Source organism: Rhinolophus sinicus, linkage group LG12, assembly GCF_036562045.2.
Source record: "Rhinolophus sinicus isolate RSC01 linkage group LG12, ASM3656204v1, whole genome shotgun sequence".
NCBI classification, from domain to species: domain Eukaryota; kingdom Metazoa; phylum Chordata; class Mammalia; order Chiroptera; family Rhinolophidae; genus Rhinolophus; species Rhinolophus sinicus.
Genome location: NC_133761.1, coordinates 36,743,418 through 36,767,510, shown reverse-complemented (window position 1 = coordinate 36,767,510; position 24,093 = coordinate 36,743,418). Strand labels below are relative to the sequence as shown.

General features: G+C 35.9%; 1 protein-coding gene across 12 annotated transcripts in view; it reads left to right on the top strand.

The window, feature by feature from the left end:
- DPY19L4 (dpy-19 like 4) overlaps positions 1-24,093 on the top strand; it is a 73,740-nt gene that overhangs the window by 796 nt on the left and 48,851 nt on the right. For 8 of the 12 annotated variants that reach the window (XM_019713357.2, XM_074316902.1, XM_019713359.2 and 5 more), the window contains exons 2-6: positions 5,219-5,329; positions 11,109-11,233; positions 19,987-20,077; positions 20,334-20,455; positions 20,600-20,745. In XM_019713357.2, coding sequence (XP_019568916.2) covers positions 5,219-5,329; positions 11,109-11,233; positions 19,987-20,077; positions 20,334-20,455; positions 20,600-20,745 — 595 coding nt within the window. Of the gene's footprint in view, positions 1-5,218; positions 5,330-8,616; positions 8,748-11,108; positions 11,234-19,986; positions 20,078-20,333; positions 20,456-20,599; positions 20,746-24,093 lie in introns of those variants that run through there. The other 4 variants (XM_074316899.1, XM_074316901.1, XM_074316900.1 and 1 more) reach the window with 2 other exon arrangements.

Sequence of the window (24,093 nt, the reverse complement as noted above, 5' to 3'; positions counted from 1 at the left end):
TTTGAGGGTGGGTGGGCTGGAGAAAGCTTTCCGTACCTCCGCAGGGCCAATGCCAAGAAAATTAATTCTTTCAGCAGTATTTAGTAATAGAAAATGATAGGTATGAGAGAAAAATGGGGAGTTGGGAGGAACTTAGCTAGTAACAGCTACGACTGGAAATATTCATGGCATAATAACTTCATGATACCTGTACTAATTTCAGGAGCAGATACATATGATGGTGTCACTTGACCGAGCAGTTTTCATTTTGGTGGAAAATATGACTTTTTACCCTATTGAGGGGAGTTGTGAATGTGATCTGTTTAGATTTAAGTCAGTGAACTAAGTGCAAGGACGGAGTATCAAGAATTCAGTGGAAAGCTATTTTTAAAAAATTAATTGAAGAAGTGTTTGCTGTTCTCTGACTTGCTTTCCTGCCCTTATGCTCACTGGCTTCATCTTTGTCTTCTTTTCCTTGAGTTTTCAGAGTGTTAAAACTGATTAAATTTAAGACATTCAACCTAAAAACAGCTTCAAAAACAAAACTATAGTTTTTAAGGAAGAATGTAATTCCATTTATTGCCTTTGTTTTATCTTGGTTGCAGTATATTATTTAAAATATTTTTTGATAGTTTTTTCCTTTTCTAATTGTAAATCTATGAGGGTAGGCTGATAAGCTAGTTTGTATGTTTCCATGAGCATTTTCATGCTTAAGTTAAAGCATGAAAAAGTTAATACTATGGTACTGAAGTCTTTAATGTTATACATCATCCAAAATGAGAAATTGTTTTAGGAGATTATAGTTACAGCTAATTAAATAGAGATGATGTAGAACCAATTAAAAAGACCACACTATTTTGTGAAATTTACTTATGTAATATAAAATGAAAAATGATTTTTGGTTGTAGAATTACAGATATTCCAAAGTAATTAAGTACATTTTATATAAGACAAATAATGGATTGCAGTTATTTAAAATATAATTTCATTCAACATGTTTTTAAATTCCATAAATATTTGGGTGCCTACTGTGGTAGGTGCTGGGATATAATAGCCAACAATGAATGAGTAAAAAAATTCTCTTTTATTATAATAATGCTAGTAATGATACTTATAGCAAGCATGTCTGCGTGCCAGGCATTTTTCTGAGTGTTTTACATTTATTTGGCACTCGATACTTTTTTCTCAAGACACATATTATCTTGTATTCACTGTATTACAATTAGACTAGTCTAATTTACTTGTATCCACATGTTCTATATATCCATTTTTACTTATCATTCATGCTCACCTGGATCCTCTTCATTATCTCACTTTTTCTCTAAGTAACTACTCTTTAGGAATCTCATCTTTCAAAAAATGTCTTTCTTGATGCTATAGAGGGTCAGGGTTTTTATATTTATGCTTCCTGAAAGAAATGTTAGAGCAAAGTGACAACCTTGAATAAAGTAGTAATAACACTTCACTTGGAAATTGCTATGTAGAGTCTGGATGGACATTTGCAAGCCTACTGGTAGCCATACTATCTCATGAAGAAGGTCACCGGGCCAGAAATATCAGGTTGTTTTTGTAGCTATGTTATCATTTTCATTTAGTTTGACTTTTTCTTTGCAATGCTAAAAGTGTAAAATAATGAAACGAAACTTGAATTCTATCCTCGAGCTTTCCTATCAGAATTAATAATCTAGTTTGTCCACTACTTTGGCCTTTGCTACTTAGCCATCTAGAGATTCTTGGCTTTGTTTATCAATTTTGAAGTTATAAGATCAATATAAAGGAAATGAGGTGAAATTTGCACCCAATCAGATTTGTTACTTGGTGACAGTCAAAAAATCAGTTTTAGGGACAAGGTTGAAGAAATTGGCTAAAATGAATGCTGTATTTTCCATGTTGTACTTTTCGCTCCCACAATTTTATGCTACTGAAATTGACATGTCTTAAAATCGGTGCATGTATTTAATATGGTAATTTTTTCCCCCCTTGAAAAACTGTTATTAAATAGTATTTTTAAATGTATGGCATCTTAGACTTAAGAAAATACAGTATTATAGATCTTTTATAGAATATTTATTTGTATGATCTTTATCATTGCTAATATAGATTCTTGAGAGATGACTGTTAAGATTTGTATGCTTCATAAATTATTTGAGAAACTGCAAAAGTTTTGTATATATTGTACTTTTATAACACCCATTTATGTGCACAGTGAACACTTTATTAAGTCCCTGTGAAGTGAATCATTTTATAAAGAATTTTATTTATTTGTTTGTTTGTTTGTTTATTTAAGTGTGTTTTTCCAGGACCCATCAGCTCCAAGTCAAGTAGTTGTTTCAATCTAGTTGTGGATGGCACAGCTCACAGTGGCCCATGAGGGGATCGAACTGGCAACCTTGGTGTTATGAGCACCACGCTCTAAACAACTAAGCTAACCGGCCACCCCAAAGAATTTTTTTATAAAAAGGAAAATGATAGCTTTTTGTAAAGAACACTTTTTGTGTGAATACCCCCTTCCAAATTTATTTATTTATTTATTTTTGCATTTTTTAAAGGTTTTATTGGGAAAGGGGAACAGGACTTTATTGGGGAACAGTAAGGATTTTTTCCAAGTCAAGTTGTTGTCCTTTCAATCTTAGTTGTAGAGGGCGCAGTTCAGCTCCAGGTCCACTTGCTGTTGTTAGTTGCAGGGGGCACAGCCCACCATCCCTTGTGGGAGTCAAGGAGTCAAACCGGCAACCTTGTGGTTGAGAGCCCACTGTCCCATGTGGGAATCGAACCGGTAGCCTTCGGAGTTAGGAGCACGGAGCTCCAACCGCCTGAGCCACCGGGCTGGCCCCCTTCCAAATTTATCTTTATCTTAAATGTATGCTTTTAGACTCTGTCTAATAAAAAGCCTTACCTAACCTATTGGTCATATACATTTGTTAACTACCTCAATACACAGAGGGTGCCAAAAAAATTGTATACACATTTTAAGAAGAAAAAACTATTGATATATACCGATAACAAAAGATGAATACAAGTCATCAGATGAATACGTTTGACTTCTGCAATTACAAGAGGTGCTCAAAGTGGTTATCATCAGGGTCTAGACATTTGTGATTATGGCGAACCACTTACAGCTTGAGCAATGATGACCAAAGTGTTAAAGTCTCTTAAAATGTGTATACATTTTTTTGGCATCCCCAGTATTTGTTAACGTGCTTTCTGAAATTATCCAATTAAATTTCTTTAAAAAAAAACCCCAATACTATTAATGTGTTTAACATGCATGTGTAACTACTAAGTAAACTCATAGTTATATTTTTTCCTTGTTATGCTTTTTTTTTTTTCCTTTCCCCCTTCTTCCACCACTCACCCAACCCTCCAATCCGGTTCAAGCGTTGTTTCTCAGTCTAGTTGTGTAGGACACAGCTCCCTGGCTCATGCTGGTATTATGAGCCTTGTGCTCCCCCCCGGCTGAGGCAGTCGGTCGCCAGTCATTGGTCTGCAGCTCATAGCATTCCCGCCGTCTGCTGGCCGCTCACAATGGCTGCTGGCCACTCACGATGGCTGCAGGCCACTCACACTGGCCGCCGGCCACCCATGGCCACTCACAGCAGCCCATGGCGGCCTACAGCAGCTTATGGCAGCCCATGGCAACTCACGCTGGCTGCTGGCCACTCACACTGGCTGCCAGTCACTCACGCTGGCCACCATCTGCTCATGGTGGCACACAGTAGCCCGCGGCAGCACTCAGCAGCCCCGGGGAGCTCACGCCAACCTCCGGCTGCTCATGGCAGCCCAGCTCCAGGGAGAGCCATTGTTCACAATCTTAGCTGTAGAGGGTGAAGCTCATTGACCCATGTGGGAATCAAACCAGCAACCTCGGTGTGAGGAGCATGGCTCTCTAACCACTTGAGCCACCGGGCCAGCCCTCTTGTATTCTTTTTTAATAAAATTAAAAATAATAACTTTCATCTGAAGACTTTATTTAGCTTTACATAAATCTTTATTCTTGTTGGCTTCTTCTAAGTTTTGCTTTAACCCATAGAAGGGGAAAGTTAAAAGGGCATCATGAAAAAGGAATGTAATAATGTTAGTTGACCCAGATTTGTATGCAAAAAAATCCAAAATTCACGGTATGACTTTTATAATGATAACGTCATTTTCTAATGTATTCAGTGGCTTCACTACTTACCATGACTACGCAATAAATAATAGTATAGAAATGGTTAAAAAATTAGACTAGTCAGACTGAACCCACTAAATGTACAGTATGTTTTTCTCTCTGTGCCATTGTTTAAAGATATTTTGATAAACATGACTTCGCTTTGAAGCTTTTTTTAGATACATTTATTCATTTTTTGTAGTAAAGCTAGGAAACAATCCATCTGATCAGCAGCAGTAGCTGATTCATTTCTCCTTTTTTGCTTCCTCCCTTAAGGCTCTTATTTCATAGCCTTAAATCATCACTAAGAGAAAAGAAAAACTCCTCTACTTCTATGAGGAGGAGATAAATTATTGTACACCTTAAAAACTTGACACGACTTTGTACCTACACAACAGCAAAGCCTACCCCGTAAGACAGTTAATTCTAGGGAAGGAAAGTAGTTAAATTGAATTTAGTCAATCCCTGCTTAATTTGGAAGCTAGTTTACTGGTTTAAAAGTACTTTCTGCATTACATTTTTTTCTTGAATATATAAAGAATTGATAGTCTAATATTGGGAAATTTCTGAGATCTTCCCAAATATTTATAGGTTCACCCTATTTTCTAATACCTAAATCTATGACTGTTGAATGATAATGAAATTCTGCAGTGAAAGTACTGTGAAATTCTGTGGAACTTTCCGGATCAATGAAGTACAGTTTTACCAATGTATTTTATTATATTTTGATTCAAAAATTATGCATGTGATGCTCTCAGGTAACTAAAATAATAAGCTAATTTATTGCATAACACTTTGTTCCCCAGTCATTCTGGAAAAGAGTTTATTTTGGGATATTTTGAAAATAGCATCATCTTAGGAGAAGAGCTCATTGGTTTATCAATAGGATTCTGAAAGCACAAGCACAGTTTGGAGGCAGAACCTATATTGTGTTTTTGGTTATAGGAAAGACAGTTTTGTGGGGAGTACTAAAATAATTACGAAAATAATAGTCTTTGTGTGACTTTTGCCTTAGTGTAATAAAAGTTAATCTTTCGGGATATAGACAGAATAATTTGATACATGTTGCAATAACTTTTCAAATATTTTAAGGAGCAGCTATAGAACTGCGCCAAAGAAAAAAGCCAAAGTCTTCAGAATATAAGGAATCTGCCAAAGAAAAGAAAATTGATGACACTGCAGTTCCTGAAAGAGCCCCAAAACGTAAGTTAGGTAGTTTTGGAATTTTTGTGTTACTACAAAGATAGTTATGCTATGTAGTCTATTTTATATTAATGTGTTAAATGTATAAACATATTCTGTGGTTAAGATACAGTGATATCAGCCAGCTTTCATTAGGTTTTGCTGTAGGACAACCCCTAAATCTCACTCATTTACAACAAACATTTATTTCTGATGAAAATTACATGTGTGGCCACAGGTTGGCTGATGTAGCTTTATGTGTCACAAAGAAATAGCCCCTATTTAGGACATGTTTTTCTTGTGGCAGAGGAAAGGAACAAGAGAGCAGTCAGAGTTTTGCAGTTCCTGTGAAAGTTTCTGTTGAACTGGTATATTGTCACTTGTACTCATAGTCTATTAGCCCAATCAAGTCATAAAATTAAACAATGAGATGGAGAAGTATATTCTGACGACGGGTGACAATGGGGAAAACATTGCAAGTGACATGGTAGTGGTCAGGGATAGGTAATCTTTTTATAGGAAAGGACAAAATAGTTGGGGATAACAATAACAGTCTACCCTATTCTGTCTTTTTTATCATAAATATTTTCTTCTCTTCTACAGACAAAATATATTTGTTACCTCCCCTACACCAGGGAAGAAAGTTTTATCTAGTCATGGCATCAGTCTTGAAGCCCAAGGTCTTATTATCTGTATCTGGTCAGCTATGACTCATGATCCAGAGACGTGTAAAGTAAAAAGACAAGTTATCTGCCCTGTGTCCGTGTCCCTAAGACCACCTCTATGTTCTGAAATTAGCTAAGAGGGCTCACAGGTGTCAGAATACAGTCATGTATTCACAGCTGTGATTTATTATCACAGCCATGATTTATTACAGTGAACAATACAAAACAAATTCAGCAAAGGCTTATGGGCTGAAGTCTACAAGAAACTAGGCACAAGCTTCCAGGAGTCCTCTCCAAATTGAGTCACACACGACATGCTTGCTTCTTTCAGCATCAAGTTGTGATGTTTGTAATTTTGTCTACCAGGGAAGCTCATTAGCCACTCTGCTCTGGGTTTTTATTGGCAGCTGATCACATAATCTCTGCCTACCACATACCAAAATTGTAGACTCCCAGGAGGAAAGCAGTAGCACGAACCACATTGTTTGTACAAACAAGTTAGGCAAAGTAAACCATTTTTATCAGTTAAGAAATGGTGGGAATCCTATTGAAATCCAAGGTTCCAAATGTCAGCCAATAGCCTACCTTGCAAGGCATTTCTTAGCAAAGTAGTTGCAGGCCTGCTATGTTCATTCTTTTCTGCACATGCCCCTTTTCACATTATACATTGGACAGGGACAGGATAACCAAAAGCTTTCATTCAGAAAGAGGAAGAGTGAGAAACATACATAGCCACTGTCTATAGCAATTCTGAAATCCTAGTAGGTAAATATGAGGTCTCCTTACCCTGGGGTAGGGAATGTTTCTTGATTAGGCCCCAATTGTTTTCCTTGGGAGAAGCTTCCCAGTTCATTGTTCTCTGTGGTCCTTGGGTCCACCCTCTGTAGGTCCTTCCTTTTCTATCATCCTCCTGAACTGTATCTGAAGATGGCTTTGGAGAATAGGCCATCCTTAGGAGCTGAACAGCTTTCTCAAATTGCTCCCTGCCCATACAGAGTTGAGGGCTCCTTTACATATATTTGCTCAAATAAAATAAACGCAATAGGTTATCTACAGATCTAATTCATGGTCTGGCAGCAAGAAAACTTTGGAAGCTGGGAAAATAATCCATATTATACAGTGACAAAACATTTTATAAAACTTTCCTATGAATAGTTGCAATTTTAATACTAATTTTTTATTATTTTAGGTAACAAGATTGCAAAACAGAGTGATACTAGAGTGCCTTGGTTATCAGCTGCAGTTAATTATAGAAAAGATGAATTTAGAACAGAATTGGCCAATTTGCAAGCAGGAATGAAGAGGAAAATAGAGAATGCAAAATTTCTGGGACGTGTAGTGTTGAAGTTAGAACTTTGTCTTTTTCAACCAGTAAAAAAATAAAATTGAGAAATACTTTGAGTAACAAAAGTTGATTAAGATGACCAAATCAAGGGCATGGCTGTCACTTACTAAAGTGTATAAATAGATTAAGGTAGTTCCTAGTAAGTTCTTTTAATTGGACAGAGCACTCAGGGGAAAAGATCAAAGACAACACTTGTCCCACAAAAGCTTGATAAGTTCAAAATACATGTAATTAAATCTCTAAGGGAGGCATATGTAGAAAAAGAAATGTGGGTATAGTTATTGGGATATGAAGCTGACTGGAATCAAATAAGTAAAAAGCCAACAAAATTGTTCTTTTCTTTGCAAAAATGAGTGATTGAATTTTTTAAAATTAAAGTATAATTAGCATACAATAAAATGATAGAATCTTAGGTGCTAAATGAGTTTTGACACTTGAATACAGCTGAAACAAGTTAAAGAACATTTCCATTATCCCAGAAAGTTCCTTCGTATCTCTTTTCAGTAGATTTCCTCTCTATGCCCCAAGACAACCACTCTTCTGATATTTTTCAATATTGATTAACTGCATTTCTAGAATTTCATATAAGTGGACTCATACAACATGTATGCCTTTGTATCTGGATTCTTTCACTTAGTAAATTAACCTATATAATGATTTTGAGATTCATTCGTGTCGCTATAATTGTTTATCCCTTCTTGTTGGACGTTTGAGTAGTTTCCAGTATTTACCTTTTATGAATAAGGCTGCTATGAACATACTTGTACAAATCTTTTTGTGGTCATCTCTTTTTATGCCTTGTAGGTAAATACCTAGGAGAATTGCTAGCTAATCTTTTGAGAGAGATGTACAATCAAAAGAACTGCCAACGTAGATTAAAAAGGACACAGTTATTGAGATCTTAAAATGATGTTTGAGTCCCTAACTTTCTACATGCAGGAAGCAGGCGGGGAAGCTATTCTTAGGGTGTCTTTCTTGAGGAGGAATGAGTGTTTTGCCTTTGGGAGGGAAGTGACTATTTGTGATTAATGGGGCAGACCCTGGTGGACCCTTTTATTATTCCCAAATGTTTGCTCCCTTCTTTAAAAGTGGATTGATTATACATTCCTTCCCATTGCTGTGTGATTTGGAGTGCCTTGCTGAAACGGAGTATACTTCTCTACCCCATTGTCAGGCTTATTATTGTGGCTTGCCTGGGTCAGTGGAATGTGAGTGGAAATAGCAGTATGCTAGCTGACCAGAAGCTGTAAGAGGCACTGTATGATTCTGCCTGTTTTCCTCTTTTTTCTTGTCATGAGAACATGTACCAAGTAAGCATTGCTCCCAGTCTGGAACTCTGAAGAAGATATAAGGAGAAGAGCTGCAACTAATTTGAAGTCTGGAATTGAGTAGAGAGTTACCGCTGACCTGAAACCCACAAGTAAAATGAGTGAGAAATAAACCTTTGTTTTATAAGCCACTGATAGTTTGGGGTCACCTTTTTATCACAGCAAAGCTGACTAATAGAGTGGTCATTTAAAACATTTAGGAAAATACAGTATAAGAAATATAATTAAGTCAGATATAACTACTATGAAACAGTATATTAACCTCATAAAAATATATTTTCAGGATAGAAAATATGGGAAATAGAGAAAAGTATAATAAAAATAAAACGTATGCATAATTCCAGATTTAACCACTCTTAAATTTTTGGCAAGTATTATATTTTTTTCAATGTACTTTCTTTAAAATACTTTTTGTGAAATTGAATTCTACATTTCTTTTCTTAGCATGTCATTAGCTTTTTCTCGTGCTTTAAATATTACTTAACTATGCCCTTATATTATTGATATTGACATTTATGTAGTGTTCTTTTTTTTTTCTTTTGTTGTACATGATCAGCATTTTACAAATGAAGGGATGAGCACACAGAAGTTATCTGATTAGGCTGGTTTATGACTAACATAATCTGAAGTCAGATCCTTTTCAAGAAATGATAATTTTCAGAGCCCAGAGCTCTTTATTTTTTCTAAAATATATATACTTCTGTCAAACACTGATAGCTTGTTTCCATTTTCACTCTAGAAAAAACTTTCAGAAACAAAATATTTAGTCTTAAGGCAAGGCATTTATATACAGATGCTCTTCAACTTACATGGAGGTTACATCCCGATAAACCCATAGTAAGTTGAAAATATCATAAGTCGAAAATGCATTTAAACTGCCCTGTAGAGTATCACTTTACCCCTGTGCTCATGTGCCTGACTGGGAACTGTGGGTCTCTACTGCTGCCCAGCATCACAAAAGAGTTTCATACCATATATTGCTAGCCAGGGAAAAGATCAAAATTCAAAATCTGAAGTACGGCTTCTACTGCATATCACTTGGCACCGTTATAAAGTTGAGAAATTGTAAGTAGAAACACTGTAAGTCAGGTACTATCTGTATAAGATTTGGTTGACTGTATTTTTTATAACAGCCTCTGATAATTAGGATTAATTTGCCAATGTCTAAGGCTTAATAGAAAAAAAAAAAAAGGCAGGAAAAAAATCCACGTTTAGAAACTTTGAAGCACTTTTGCCAAATTGCCACCATAGATAAGTTTTTGTATTCTATTTTTTAAATTTTTTTTTAACTGAGCTCTTACTGTGTGCCAGGCCAAGTGTTTTACACATACTATTGGAAACAGTAAGTTTAAAACAGTTGTGTCATACTTACACTAATATTCGATTTATTGGCCAGTGTTCATCAAGCACTTTGAATATAATTCATATTAATTTAGTGATATATAACTAATCTAATGCTTCTAGTATGCTATGCAAACTAGTATTTATGAAATGTCTTGAAAATAGCTCAAATTTTAATTTAGCTAAACTAATAAATTGATTTTTACAAACTTATAGTCATTCAGTACCAGAACACTGGGGTTTGGGCCCTTAGGCCTGTGCTTATTATTATACTTAAAATTATAGTTATAGCAGGACTAAATCATCCTGTGTATAGAAAATCCAAATATTTTTGTTATTTCATCAAGAGGCAGTTACATATTATATAACAGTTGTACATGATGTTTTAAGTACATAATCATCAAAAGTCATTGAATTGTACACTTTAAATGGCTGTAGTTTATAGTAGTATGTGAATTACTCCTCAATAAAGAAAAAGATTCCTTTTAAGAAAAAATATAAGTAATAATTCTGAATGGACCTGTATTTTTTTCTTTAGATTTTCATAGTACATTCCATTGATTCCTTTTTAAAATTAATAGACTTTAATTTTTAAAACATTTTTGATTTATATAAGAATTGAACAGGTAGTAGAGTTTCCATCTACCCCCCATGCAGAGTTTTCCCTATTATTAACATATTAGTATGGTACATTCGTTACTATTAATGAACCAATATTGATATATTATTTTAAACTAAAGTCCATATGTTATTCAGATTTCTTTAGTTTTTACCTATTGTCCTTTTCTAGGATCCCATGCAGAATACATTACATTTAGTTGTCATGTCTCCTTAGGCTCCTCTTGGCTGTGACAGTTTCTCAGGCTTTCTTGGTTTTGATGTCCTTGACAGTTTTGAAGAATACTGGTTAGGTATACTGTAGGATGCCCTTCTATTGGAATTTACTGTTTTTCTCATGATCAGACTAGGATTATAAGTTTGGGAGAGGAAGATCACAGCATTAGAATGCCATTTTCATCACATATCAACGGTCTATACTACCTTTTGATTACTTTTTCTTTTTTAAAGTGCATAAATATAAATATCATCTACATTTGATTACTTTTAATACGCTTTTTCAGATGTATTATTGCAGCGCTTTGCAAAGATTTTCATTGGCTGTCTTGCAGCAGTTACTAGTGGTATGATGTATGCTCTCTATTTGTCAGCATACCATGAACGGAAATTCTGGTTTTCCAACAGGCAGGTAAGAAGAAAAACTTTTGAGTGTATGAAAGTTGTTTAGTATTTAATACTAATTTATGTGCTTCCCCAGGAGCCAAAGTAGATGTGTGATAAATATGACAAGTGCTTTCTTATATACAACCCTTTAGAAACAAAATAGTATAGAAGTTGTTTTGAGAACACAGTCACAGTATCAACATTGAAAATTTGAATAGACTGTATTTCAAGGCCATAAAATAGCAACTATGAGGGTGCTATCCTTCATGCAGTTAATTTATCAGGGACTTTTGATGATGGTGAAGTGGTATCGAGTTTAGTCAGCTTTTTAGTTAAGGCTTTGGCAGTTAAACATTTCAGAAACGATCTGTAAATTTCAGCATCAAAATATACTAATGTTTAGATTACATGATTAGAATGTTTTGGGGGTATTGAAAAATAACAGGCATACAGTATTTATTCAGATGTTGCCTCATATTAGTATGTTTAATATTTGGTTTTAAATCATATATATTCCAGATTTTTTAGTCACTGTGATTATATTCATAATTCATTTGGCCTTTGATAAGTTATTTTTAACTTATCTTCATAATCAGATATACCTATAATACATGGTGTTACCACTTGACTCTAAGGGTTTTGTGTGTTTTTTTGTTTTGTTTTAACCCAAACTATTTTGTTATTGTTCTGATTTTTACGCAGGTAGTCAATCTGACTAAATGTTTTTAAGCCATTGATTTACCTAGCACCACCAAAACATTTAACTGAATATATTGGTTTGACAAAAGCTGTTACCATAGCATATATTTATCTCCTTAGCTCTTTCACTACATTAATTGATTTCAAGTTTTTTTTTAAATGTGTCAAAAATCCACAAAAAATAAAAAGTTGATATTTTGACTTTTATGCATTTAATAACATTTTGAGCTGCTTTGTACATAAATGACATTATTTTTATTTTAAACCTTTGTTATATGGTAATAAATTTACCGTTATATTAACTTTTAGCGAAAATACTCAAAACATACTAAGGGTCATCAATTAGATTTAAGTATAGATAAATTAGAATCTAATGGCATTGATAACAAAAAATTATTACAAAATGTTACTCAATATGGCGTACAAAACATCTTTGTTGTTGATAGTGCAAGTCTTAGGAAAACATATCTGAATGTCACAGCAAAAGAGTTAGAAACGTTATGCAGATTAACTATTAGTACTCAATATTGGATGTATAATAGAATGATCTGGGGAGCTTTAAAAAAAAATGACCTCCCTCAGATTCGTAGGTGGGGGTGGAAGGAGTTCTGGGAGCAGTATTGCTCAAAATATTTCTAAGTGACTCCATTACGTAGGCAGAATTGAGAACAACCTGAAGACTGAAAATTTAGAAGGCATTCATCAAGAACCTTGTTTTTCAAAGCATTGTGTATGACCCAGGAGTATTGGCGTCATCTGGGAGCTGTTTCAGAATTGCAGATTCTTAGGCCCTACTTGATAATCACAATCTACATTTTAATAAGATCTCTAGGAGATTCATACACACATTAAATTTGGGAAACACTGATTAAGGGTTTACATCTTTGAAATCTTAGAAAGAAACAAATCTGTTTCCATTAATAAAAAATCATTTTAAGTAAATTTATTTAGATTAATAAACTATAAATGAGAAAAAAGATCCACTGATCAAATACATCTGGGAAAGACATCCTCTTGGAGATTGATAGTGCATAATGTATAGTGAAACTCGGAAAAGTCTTGCAGTAAGCCCATTTAACTTTCTTTAATCCAGCCTTTTACACAACTTATTTAACTAAACTCTTTTTAGGTAATACCCATTTATATTTTAAGAATATATCTTCTTTGATCAAACTTTGGGGAAACTGCTCTGATATCTTTTGTTTTTGTATTGATAAATATACATGAAAATAAACAAGTTTGATTTTAAAATATTGTAGATATTTTTATTCCCATCCTCCCGTTCTTCCCTTTTGGCAACCATCAGCTAGTTCTCTATATCTATTGTCTGTTTCTGTTTTGTTTTGTTTATTCATTTTTTTTTTTTTTAGGTTCCACATATAAGTGAAATAATATGGTATTTGTCTTTCTCTGTCTGACTTACTTCACTAAGCATAATATCCTGTATGTCTATGTTGTCGCAAATGGCATGATTTCATTCTTTTTTATTGCTGAATAATATTCTATTGTGTACATCCCATATCTTCTTTATCCATTTATCTATTGATGGACATCTACGCTGCTTCTGTATCTTGGCTATTACTAGTAATGATGCAGTGAAAGTAGCGTGCATTTATCTTTTCGAATTAATATTTTTGTTTTCTTTGGATACATACCCAGAAGTGGAATTACTGGGTCCTTCTTTGTTTCTTGTTACAGTCTGTGTTTTAAAGTCTACTTTATCTGGTATAAATATTGCTTGCACAGCTTTTTTTTCCTGTTTTCATTATCATGAAATATCTTTTTCCCTTTACTTTTAGTCTGTGTGTGTCTTTTTATCTAAAGTGAGTATCTTGTAGGCAGCATATGTAAGGGTCTTGTTTTCTTATCCATTCAGCCACCCTGTGTCTTTTGATTAGAGCATTTAATCCATTTACATTGAAAGTAATTGTTGATAGATTTGTAGTTTTTGGTATTTTATTTATATTTTTGTTCTTTTTCTTTTTTCTTCTTCTTAAAGAAGTCCCTTTAACATTTCTTGTAATATTGGTTTCATGGTGATGAGCTCCTTTAGCTTTTCCTTGTTTGAGAAGCTCTTTATCTGTCTTTCGATTCTAAATGATAGCTTTGCTAAATAGAGTAATCTTAGTATAATAGGTCCTTGCTTTTTCATCACTTTGAATATTTCCTGCCAATCTCTTGTGGCCTGCAAAGTTTTTGTTGAGAAATCAGCTGACAGTCTTATGGGAGCTCCCTTGCAGGTAGCTAACAGCTTTTCTCTTTGCTTTTAAGATTCTTTGTCTTTAACGTTTGGCATTTTAATTATGATGTGTCCTACTATGGGCCTGTATGGGTTCACCTTGTTTGGGACTGTGCTTCGTGGACTTCTATGTCTGTTTCCTTCGCCAGGCTAGGGAGGTTTTCCATCATTATTTCTTCAAATAGGTTTTCAATTCCTTGCTCTCTCTTCTCCTTCTGGTACCCCTAGATGCAAATGTTTGTACACTTGATGTTGTCCCAGAGGCCCCTTAAACTATCCTCATTTTATTGGATTCTTTTTTCTTGTTGTTCTGATTGGGTGTTTTCTGCTGCTTTATCTTCCAAATTGCTGATTGGATCCTCTGCTTTATCTAATCTACTTTTGATTCCCTCTAATGTATTCCTCATTTTAGTTATTGTGCTCTTCTTTTCTGACTAGTTCTTTTTTGTGTTTTCTAGCTCCATTTTTATGTTTCGTTTTTCTTTGACATTCTGATAACCAGTGTTTTGACATCTGCATCTGGTAGATTGTCTCCATTTTGTTTAGTTCTTTTTTGAGGGTTTGTTCTGTTCTTTTATTTGGGACGTGTTTCTTTGTTTCCCCATTTTGGCTGCCTCTCTGTGTGTATTTCTATGTAATAGGTAAATCTGCTGTATTTCCTGGTCTTGTTAGAATGGCCTTATGTAGTAGGTGTCCTGTGGGGCCCAGTGGCGCAGTTTTCCTGGTCACCTGAGCTGGGCGCTCCAGGTGTATCCTTGTGTGGGTTGTGTGTGCCCTTCTGTTGTAGTTGAATCTTGATTACTGTTGGCGTCAATTTGACTGATTGCCCCTCAGGCTGATTGGTTGCGAGGACTGTAGATGAATTGTTATGCAGGGGCTGACCCTACGGAGCAGGATTCACTTTAACAGGGCTATGGTGCCAGCCATGTCAGCCTTTGGGTGTGTTGTTTGTGGAGGTAGTTGGATGGTACTTCGGTGTTCTCTGAAGCAGACCATTGGGTGTGTTGGTTTTAGGGCCTCTTGGAGCAGGGGCTCTGGTGCAGGCCAAGGGCAGCCGCTGTCTTGCCCTGCCGAGGACCACTTGATATGAGCTACCAAGTAATGTGCAGGTGGTTGCCACTTGTGCTGGGCTTGGAGGCGCCTGGAAGAGGCTAAACTGTGAAATGAGGCCAGCTGCTGGTAGCGCCAGGCTTCTGGCTGCTTAGCAAGACATGGGGCATGCCAAAGCCAGATGCTGTTTGTTTGGGGTTTGTGAGCCTTCAAGAGGTTTTAGGAAAGTCTGCAGCATGAGCCAAGACATGCCGCTTGTATGGAAAAGCCACTGGAAGTGGCTTGAGTGAGTCAGCAATTTGGGTGGAGTGGGATCTCCGAATCACGAGAATGGGGCTGCCTGCATGTGCAGGCCAGGTTGGGGATGGCTCAACAAAAGAACAATGGCTTTTGCCAGCAATTCTATCTGGGAGAAAGCTGCCCCTCCAGCCCTAGCCCTAAAACCAGACATTTCAATTTCTCATTTGTCCCTGGCGCCTTTTGAGCTACTGCCTCAGTGTTGGAGCTCAGAGCTAGTGAGACGGTCAATGAGTAAGTCTATATGCAGGCCCTTTAATAGGAATGCCTAGGACACAGTAGCCCTCCATCTCACTCAGCCACAGTCTCTGCTGGTTTTCACAGCCGGAAGTTGTGGGGACTTGTTTTCCTGGCACAGAAATTCTGGGCTGGGAAGCCTGGGGTGAGGCTGTGACCCCATGCTCCTCAGGGGGACTGCTGCAGCTGAGATATCCCTTCCAGTTTTTAACTGCTACACATGCATGTGGGACCAGCCCATTCCTCATCTTCACCCCTCCCACTAGTCTCAACATGGATTCTTCCATATGTCCTTAGTTGTAGGACTTCTGTTCAGTGAGACATAATCAGACAATTCTCAATGATGGTTGTTTTGTAGTTTAGTTGTAATTTTGATGTGATCATGCGAGGCGGCTAGCACAGTGTTTACCTCCTCCGCCATCTTGACTGGAAGCCTTCTGCCCATTTTTTAATCAGATTGTTTCGGGTTTTTTGGTGTTAAGTTGTATGAGTTCTTTATGTATATTGGTTGTTAACTCCCTATCAGATGTATCATTTGTCTCTCGGTTGTCTTCGTTTTGTTGTTGGTTTCCTTTGCTTTACAAAAAATTTTAGTTTGATGTAGTCTCATTTTTTTGTCTGTTTGTTTATCTTGTCCAAGGAGACATATCCAAAAAGATATTCTAAGAACAATGTCAGAGAGTGTACTGCCTATGTTTTCTTCAAGGGGTTTTATGGTTTCAGGCCTTATATTTATGTCTTTAATTCATTTTTTTTTAAATTTTATTGGGGAAGGGGAACAGGACTTTATTGGGGAACAGTGTGTACTTCCAGGACTTTTTTCCAAGACAGGTTGTTGTCCTTTCAGTCTTAGTTGTGGAGGGTGCCGTTCAGCTTCAAGTTGTTGTCCTTTCAGTCTTAGTTGTGGAGGGCACAGCTCAGTTCCAGGTCTAGTTGCCGTTGCTAGTTGCAGGGGGCACAGCCCACCATCCCTTGTGGGAGTCGAACCTGCAACCTTGTGGTTGAGAGGACGCGCTCCAACCAACTGAGCCATCCGGGAGCTCAGCGGCAGCAAAGCTCAAGGTGCTGTGTTCAATCTTAGTTGCAGGGGGCACTGCCCACCATCCCTTGCGGGAGTCGAGGAATCGAACTGGCAACCTTGTGGTTGAGAGTCCACTGGCACATGTGGGAATCGAACCGGCAGCCTTCAGAGTTAGGAGCATGGAGCTCTAACTGCCCGAGCCACCGGCCCAGCCCCTCTTTAATTCATTTTGAGTTTATTTTTTTATATGGTGTAAGATTTCACTTTTTTTGTATGTGTCTATCTAGTTTTCCCAATACCAGTTATTGAAAAGACTGTCTTTATCCCATTGTCTATTCTTGCCTCCTGTGTCATGGATTGATTATATAAGCGAGGGTTTATTTCTGGGCTCTCTATTCTATTCCATTGATCTGTTTGTTACCGAACTCAAGGGGTTCGCCACTTGTTTCATTCTATTGAAGAATGAGATGTGGTTATTAGGCCGTTTTATTTAATTGCAGCAAGTAAAGGAGACAGAGGATTCATATCCAAAGCTTTGTCTCCCCAAAGGGAGGCTTAGTCATTGCTTATATACATTGTTTGGTTAATTACATGTTGATTTCTTCTTGGCAGTTGGCCATACTTATCTGATTGGGTTCCTGTCAAGCTCATCAGGTGACAGCTGCTTCTGCAAAATACTGTGCTACATTTTAACACTTAGCAAAAATAGTGTTTAGTAAGAACCACCCAGACCTTGAGACCCTTGTCCTGTCTAACATACATATCTGTTTTTATGCCAGTACTTTATCTTTTGATTATTGTATCTTTATAGTATAGTTTGATATCATGGGGTGTGATACTTCCCACTTAGTTCTTTCTCAAAATGTCTTTGGCTATTATCTTTTGTGGTTCCATATAAATTTTAGGGTTAGTGTTCTAATTCAGAGAAGTGTGTCATTGGTATTTTAACAGGGATTGTCTCGAATATTGCCTTAGGTAGTAAGGACATTTTCACAATATTTATCCTTCCAATCCTTGAGAAAGTTATATCCTTCAATTTATTTGTATCTTCTTCAATTTCTTTCTTCCGTGTCTTATAGTTTTCAGAGTACAGGTCTTTCACCTCTTTGGTTAAATTTATTTCTAGGTATTTTACGCTGTTTGATGCAAGTGTAAATGGGATTGTGTTCTTAAATTTTTTTGATCGTTTGTTATTGGTGTATAGAGATGAAACACATTTTTATATATTGATTCTGTATTCTGTAACTACTGAATTTATTAGTTCTCATAGGTTTTTGGTGAAGTCTTTAGTTAGGGTTTTCTGTATGTAGTATCAAGTCATCTGCTTGGCTCTTTATTATACTTTATTATATTTTCTCTTTGTTGAAGTTCTCCCTAAGTTCCTCTATTCCGCTGTCAAGTTTGGTGAGCATCTTTATGACTGTTTCTTTGGGTTCCTTATCAGGCAATTTACTTATCTCTATTTCCTTTGGGGCTTTTTTTCTGGAGATTTTCCTTGTTCCTTTGAGAGAAATTCTTTTGTCTTTTCATTTTGTTTGACTTTCTATGGTTGTTTATATGAATTACACAAAATAGCTGTCTCAGTCTTTAAAAAGTGGCCTTACGTAGAAGCGGCCTCTGTATGCTGTTGTGCCAGGTTATTTTGGCAGGCCTGTAGGAGCTGAGCTATGCTTATGGCGTCTATGATGTAGGGGTGCTGGCCTTTGGAGCTGGAGCAGCTCCAGGTGGGGAGGCCAGGTGCATTTAATAATGCCCTGTTTATGCTGCTTGCTCCCTTTATCAGGGCCTGAAAAGTGCTTGGTAGGAAATTTAGGCCAGAGCACCTGGATAGGGCCCCCACCTACCCTATGGAGGTGGAAGAGAATGGAAAGAATGGAGCTCACTGGTATCTCCAACCCCGAGAATTCCTGCAGCTCCTGAGGTCTCCCATGGTTTCCCAGCCTTCTCTTTTCGGTCTCTTTCTCTTGTTCCAAAGCTGTTCATTCAGCTCTCAATTATCTTGGAGTAATTGCTCTCTATAAAAGTGCATGAGAGGGGGCAAGTCCAGCGTCCTACACAGCTGCCATCTTGGACCTCTCTAAAAGATTATAGATTTATGAAAACCTGATTCAGCAGGAAAAGCACAGGTTTCTTAATGTTTTTAACTACCTGTATGCTTGGTTCTGTATAGCCTAATTTTCAGAATTTTAAGATTTACTTATATTTCTGGAAGTACATTTGAAAAGCACTGATTAAATATCTACTGATCTTGAAAAGTACTAAGTAATGGCTTGCTGTTCTGGATACTTAGGGAAGTGAAATAGCAATAGAAAACACTGCTTCTTTTTTTCTTTTTTTTTTAATTTATTTTTTAAATTTATTGGGGTGACAATTGTTAGTAAAATTACATAGATTTCAGGTGTACAATTCTGTATTACATCATCTATAAATCCCATTGTGTGTTCACCACCCAGTCAGTTCTTCCATCACCATATATTTGATCCCCCTTACCCTCTTCTCCCACCCTCCACCCCCCCTTACCCTCTGGTAACCACTAAACTATTGTCTGTGTCTATGAGTTTCTGTTTCTCATTGTTTGTCTTGTTTTTTTGTTGTTTTTGGTTTATATATCATATATTAGTGAAATCACATGGTTCTCTGCTTTTTCTGTCTGACTTATTTCGCTCAGCATTACACTCTCAAGATTCATCCATGTTGTCACAAATGTTCTTATATCATCTTTTCTTACCGCCAAATAGTATTCCATTGTGTATATATACCACAACTTCTTTATCCATTCATCTATCGAAGGACATTTTGGTTGTTTCCATATCTTGGCCACCGTAAACAAAGCTGCAATGAACATTGGAGCACACGTGTCTTTAGAAAACACTGCTTCTTAAACTTACTTTTTTATTATGGACTTCTAACACCTCAAGCATTTTTATAACCCTCCTTACTATTCTTGCTGTCCTTGGGGCATTTCTTTTGGTTTTCCTTCTAGATTTTCCTTATATATAACAGGTAAATAACCAATGAGTTACAATCCATTTTAAACCTTATGTGTTTTATTAAAATGATTGCCGCATTATTAAAAAGTTTAACCTCATTAATATAGCCACTAGTAATAAAAGGAAAATTCAAACATCTTTGAATAAAAGCTTAAGTAAATAGTGTTAATTTAGATGATGAGGAAAGAGAAGGAAGATAGCCGTTCAAATTTAGGACACTGATATTTAAATATATTTTCTTTTAGGAGCTCGAACGGGAAATCACATTTCAGGGTGACAGTGCCATTTATTACTCTTATTATAAAGATATGTTAAAGGCGCCTTCATTTGAAAGAGGTATGAAAACCACATTTGTATATTTAATAACAGTATTTTTCTAAAATAAAACGTATTTGGGAGCCCTTGAATGTGGAGATTTGTCTCAGAATATAGGTATTGTTATTTCTTGTACATAATAAAAAAATTGGGAAAATGAAGCACAGAGTATTATGTTTTGAGATCTTTTTTGATAATTTAAAATATTTAATGACCTCTGAAAAACTTGTTTAAAAAGCAGAATAATTAATCTAGAGAAAAATTTGTCTATCTTTAGGTGTTTACGAATTGACACACAATAACAAAACTGTATCTCTGAAGACCATAAATGCAGTGCAGCAAATGTCTCTATATCCAGAACTTATTGCCAGCGTTTTATATCAAGCAACTGGTAGCAATGTATGTGTTTTTATTTTGATAATATTTATCTCACATACTGTGACTCCTCAAAATTATTTAATGTCATCCTATTATCTCCTCCTCTCTCTCGCTCGCTCTCTCTCTCTCTCTCTCTTTCTCTCTTTCTGTCTTTTCCCCAATTAGGAGATTATTGAGCCAGTATATTTCTATATTGGTATTGTGTTTGGATTGCAAGGAATATATGTTACTGCTTTATTTGTTACAAGTTGGCTTATGAGTGGAACCTGGCTAGCAGGAATGCTTACTGTTGCATGGTTCATTATAAACAGGTAAGAAAGATGTTTTTAATTAAGTTTTACAATCTTTTGTGTCTGTGGTAGTAAGTTTTAACCCTCCCCCTGCAATATTCCAAACCCTAATCCCCACATGGGAATGTGATGAAATACCATTCCTATGAGTATGTTATGTCACATGGCACAATTGACCTTAAAGGTAGGAAGATTACCTGGTGGGCCTGATTGAATCATATGAGCCCTTAAAAATAAAAGTAGAGAGCTTTCTCCAGCGGGTGCAGAAGGAGAAATTGGAGATATTTGAAGCATGGAAAGGATTTGCTGCACTGTTGCTGGTTTGAAGTGAGGAGGAAATGACTTCTGCCAATAACCAGTGAGTTTATCGAAGGACTACAAGCCCTGATGAAAACTGTAGCCCTGGCCAATGCTTTGATTTTAGCTTAAGGAGCCTCTGAGCAGGGAATCCATCCAGCCATACTCTGCTGGGTTTGTGAGCTAATAAATCTGTGTTTTAAGCCACTACATTTGTGGTCATTTGCCATACAACAATTGAAAAAATAATATACCCACCTTATATCTCTCTTTTTTCAGACATAGTGATATTGGCATATGTGGATATACCTCTTCTTTCATCTTTTATTTAAAATTGATGACACACGCTTCATGAAAAGAAGGAAGAGGCATCAGATACATCACTACTAAGTTAACTACCACAAATAACGATTCTAGATTGATCTATTACAGTGTGCTTTGAATTAATAAACCCATCCCTTTTGGTGAACAAAGCCGCCTCAGTTTTTTAATAACGAGTAAAAAGAATATAGAAGTTAGGGTTTCTTTGAAATGGGTGGCTGGTTTGAGATATAAAAATTTCCGTGACATTGGTCATTGTCAAAATTTTATTCTTTGAATGATAGCATTCTTCTTCCTCCCCATAACACTTTCCCCCTGATAACACTTAAGATTAAATTTTTAAAAATTAAACATTTCTGTTACACATTTCTTTCAGTAATTGCCAAATGAAAACTATGACAGTACTTTCAAGTTACTAAGACTCAGCAGTAAGGGCTAGTATCTATTACTGGGCTTTGTTTTTCTTTAGAGTCACATGCTGGTAAGAGTTTTGATTAAATATTTTTTTTGAACCAAACTTTCTTATTTCTTATTACAAAAGCAATATATGTATGTTGTAGAAAATTAAAACCAGCAAAAATAAAATAATAACTACATATTCCCACTACCTAGAAATCACTGAGCATCTTTTATACCTTAGTGTATGCATGTAGATATTTGTGTATGTATTTTTTTTGCCAAAATGATATATATTGCACATACTGTTTTATATGCTGCTTTCTTTGTTTAGCAGTCTCTACCTTTTCATTTCAATAATTTTTTATCTTATTTAATACCCAATCCATGTTACAGTTTCTTCCACTGGCCACAAAATATCCCATAGCTGGTTTATCCAAACCAGTATTTAATCCAGGACCACACATTGCATCTGATGTTCCTTACCGTTCTTTAAATCTGACATAGTTCCTTTTTTATGACAATGGCATGTTGAAGGGACTAAGTCAGTTGTGCTACAGAATGTCACACTATATGGATTTCTCTTGCTCTTCTTCCTTGTGGTTTCATCTAGTTTTTTTCTTTATTTCTTGTGTTTCCATAAGCTGAACGCTATGTCTAAAGGCTTGATGGGTTCAAGATAAGCATTTCTAATTAGAATATATCATAGATGATAATTTTTTCACGTTCCATGACATTAGAAGTTACGTGATATTTAGTTGGCCTCCCCTGAGTGAAGCTGAGATTGACTGCTGGTTTGGAGGATGACAGTCTGATCTCTGCATTGAATAGTTGTGTTTTCTTGATAAGATTAGAAAATAATCTGTGTGGTGTTTTGGGGCACCAAATAAATTTTTTGTTTTCACTATTAATAATTTACCTAAGGGTTTTAACTCCAGTTAGTAATCTTTGCAGAAATGACTAATTTCATTAGGGTTTTTAAAATTATATTTTTCTATTTTCATTAGCTGTGTATGTTTATTTATTTAATTTTTAAAAATTTTTCAGCTGTGTATATTTTTAATTATTTCTACCAGTTACAGTTGACATTCAGTATTATTTTGGTTTCAGATGTACAGCATGGTGGTTAGACATTTCTATAATTTATGCAGCAATCTCCCCCAATTGCTGTAGTACACCCCTGCCACTATACACAGTTGTCACAACATTATGGACTATATTCTCTATGCTGTACTTTACATCCCTGTGACTATGTTGTAACTACCAATTTGTATTTCTTTTCTTTTTAAATATTTTTATTAAAATACAACTAACATGCAATATTATATTAGTTTCAGGTGTACATCATAGTTATTCAACAGTATGCACCTTACACTATACATAGCTATTACCATATTATTGATTATATTCTCTATACTAAAGAAGTGATCACCATGATAACTCTAGCAACCATCTGACACCATACCACATTATCACAATATTATTGACTATATTTCCTATGCCGTATATTACATTCCCAAGACTTATTTGTTTCATACCTGGAACTTTGAACCTCTTATTCTTTATCTTTTTCCCCCTTTTTAAATTTTTCAATTACAGTTGACATTCAGTATTTTTTTATATTAGTTTCAGGTGTACAGCATAGTGATTAGACATTTATATAATTTATGACGTGATCCCCCTGGCTAGTACCCACCTGGCACTATACATAATTACCATATTGTGGAGTATATTTCCTATACTTTACATCCCTATGACTATTTCGTAACTACCAATTTGTATTTCTTAATCCCTTCACCTTTTCCACCCTGCCCTCAAGCCCCCTCCCACCTACCACTCCGATAGATCTAGTACCCATTGATACTATGCATAGTTATTAAATATTATTGACTATATTCCTTATGCTATACCGTACATCCCCATGACTACTGTGTAACAATCAATGTGTACTTCTTAATCCCTTCCCGTTTTTCACACACCTCCTCTACCCTCCTCCAATCCGGCTTCCATCAAAATGTTTTCTGTATCTGTGAGTTTGTTTCTATTTTGTTTGTTTGTTTATTTTGTTCTTTAGATTTGACTTGTAAGTGAAATCATATGACATTTGTCTTTCGCTGTCTGACTTACTACACTCAGCTTAATACCCCCTAGATCCATCCATGTTGTCTCAGATGGCAAGATTTCATTCTTTTTCTCTGGCCAAGTAATATTCCATTGTATATATGTATCACCTCTTCTTTTCCATTCAGGGACATCCAGGTTACCTTCACATTTTGACTATTCTGAATAATGCTGCAGTGAACATATGGATGAGCATGTCCCCTCAAAGTAGCATTTTTGGATTCTTTGGATAAA